The sequence below is a fragment of the Pyxicephalus adspersus genome, chromosome 1, assembly GCF_032062135.1.
Source record: "Pyxicephalus adspersus chromosome 1, UCB_Pads_2.0, whole genome shotgun sequence".
Classification (NCBI taxonomy): Eukaryota; Metazoa; Chordata; class Amphibia; order Anura; family Pyxicephalidae; genus Pyxicephalus; species Pyxicephalus adspersus.
In genome coordinates this window covers 18,717,516-18,719,377 of record NC_092858.1, presented here as the reverse complement: position 1 = coordinate 18,719,377, position 1,862 = coordinate 18,717,516, and the positions used below count along the sequence as shown (strand labels likewise).

The window sequence follows — 1,862 nt, the reverse complement described above, 5'->3', positions numbered from 1 at the left end:
AAACTTCTTTGAAATTCTCTTTTGTTAGTTCCACAACATTTCCTCAATGAGTTATACCTAATTTATTTAAAAAACATAATTTATTTATACAATAAAAGATGCATATACAGACACAAAAATACATATAATATTTGTGTCATATGGTGTTGATATATGTATCTTGTATTGCCCTAAAATTCCTTTGTTCTGTATTATATGTTCTGTATCTCCAATACTGGATATGGCACCGTCCTGTCACAGGTCCCAATTTACTTGTAAAGTCATAGGGCCTGATTTATTAAAGTTCTCCAAGGCTGGAGAGGATACACTTTCATCAGTGAAGCTGGGTGATCCAGCAAACTTGGAATGGATTTCTTTAAAGCCATTTGCTATTTGCTAGCAAATGTTTTAAATTCAGGACCAGATCCATTCTGGGTTTGTTGGATCACCCAGCTTCACTGAAGAAAAGGTCTCCTCTCCAGCTTTGGAGAAGTTTAATAAATCAGGCTCATATTGAGTGTATGCTAAGTAATTGTAATTTGTTATGCTTGGAAAGTTTAACTAAGATTTGAAAAGATTGTAAAAAAAATGTAATATAAATATATATTACAAAGTTCATAGAAACATATTTCAATGCAGATGTCTATAAACAACATACACTGTACATCTGCAGCCAAGAAAGTACGGAACCAGTGAGCACTGAGTTATCTCAATACTGAAAGCTTTGATAGTAGCAAGCATAACCACTGGACAGACAGGGCACGACACTGCACTACACATGGCATCACCCACTCACTGTAGTAGACCCTAGGTCCTACCCCTAAATCTTAACACTCTCGGTTCCATATACGTTGTAACCTTCTCTATATGTTGCTAAATTCTGGGTATTCTGCGAGGAAGATGGGTTAAAATTCTGTGCACTCTTTGCCACCTTCATTCGTTTCGCCTCTGCCCTTGACTTGTAACAGAATTCTATCAAGGCCACCAGCATTGCCAAGCCCAGGCCTCCAACCAGAATGTAGAAAACTCCAGCAACGTTGCTCAGGCTCAATGCACTTGTCTTGTCCTACAAAGAAAAAAATAAAATATTTATAATTAGCACAGGAAAACTCAAGATGAGCAAATACATTTAGGGAAAAAGAAAATCTAACTTCTTTAATTTAATACTACGTATATTTTAAAAGTAATACAAACAATGTATTTATTATATTAACAATACACATGGGCTGAATAAAATTTATCTTGTGTTACCAAAACTTTAGGATGTAACCAGTCATTCGCCAACAGTACAAAAAAAATTGTTACCTCTGTTTCTGTACAATGCAAATAATTTGGGGATTTTAAATACATATGGGTTGATATATTTCAAGCATATGTTGATTTTATAGCAATGAGCTGTATATGACATTTTATATAACTATTTTATCTTTTCGAAATTTGTTTTTTGTTTAACTAAATCTAAATTTTTATGTCACAAAACATTTGTAACTATAAGTAAACACTTAATAATATATTCAAAAAAAATCAATATGACCTTCAAACATTTAAACACATACAATTTTAAACTTAGGAACTATAATAGAATCTTAAAAATAAATCCCTACTTTTTTTTTTTAACTAATTCATGTTTTGCAGACGTTCATTGTGACATTAACCACTTACTATGGGCTATATTTATAAAACAGGGAATATGACATTTATCAAACATTTCCTGTGGGAATATTCCAGGTCTATGTGTTTCATTGGAAGTAAGTTAAACAGGAAATGTTTGAGGGAATGTCAGATTCCCTATGTGTTACTATGTGTGCATCAATGTAAAATGTTAACATATTATTAGAAGACAATTAACTGAATCAAAAGTCAAGTTTAACATTTACAGGATA

The 1,862-nt window shown here is 32.4% G+C and overlaps 1 protein-coding gene across 10 annotated transcripts in view; it reads right to left on the bottom strand.

The window, feature by feature from the left end:
* The window catches only part of GRIA4 (glutamate ionotropic receptor AMPA type subunit 4), a 185,214-nt gene that overhangs the window by 8,438 nt on the left and 174,914 nt on the right, over positions 1–1,862 (bottom strand). For 6 of the 10 annotated variants that reach the window (XM_072403131.1, XM_072403132.1, XM_072403138.1 and 3 more), the window contains one exon: positions 911–1,045. In XM_072403131.1, the coding sequence (XP_072259232.1) occupies positions 911–1,045 (135 nt within the window). Of the gene's footprint in view, positions 1–775 lie in introns of those variants that run through there. The other 4 variants (XM_072403137.1, XM_072403135.1, XM_072403136.1 and 1 more) reach the window with 3 other exon arrangements.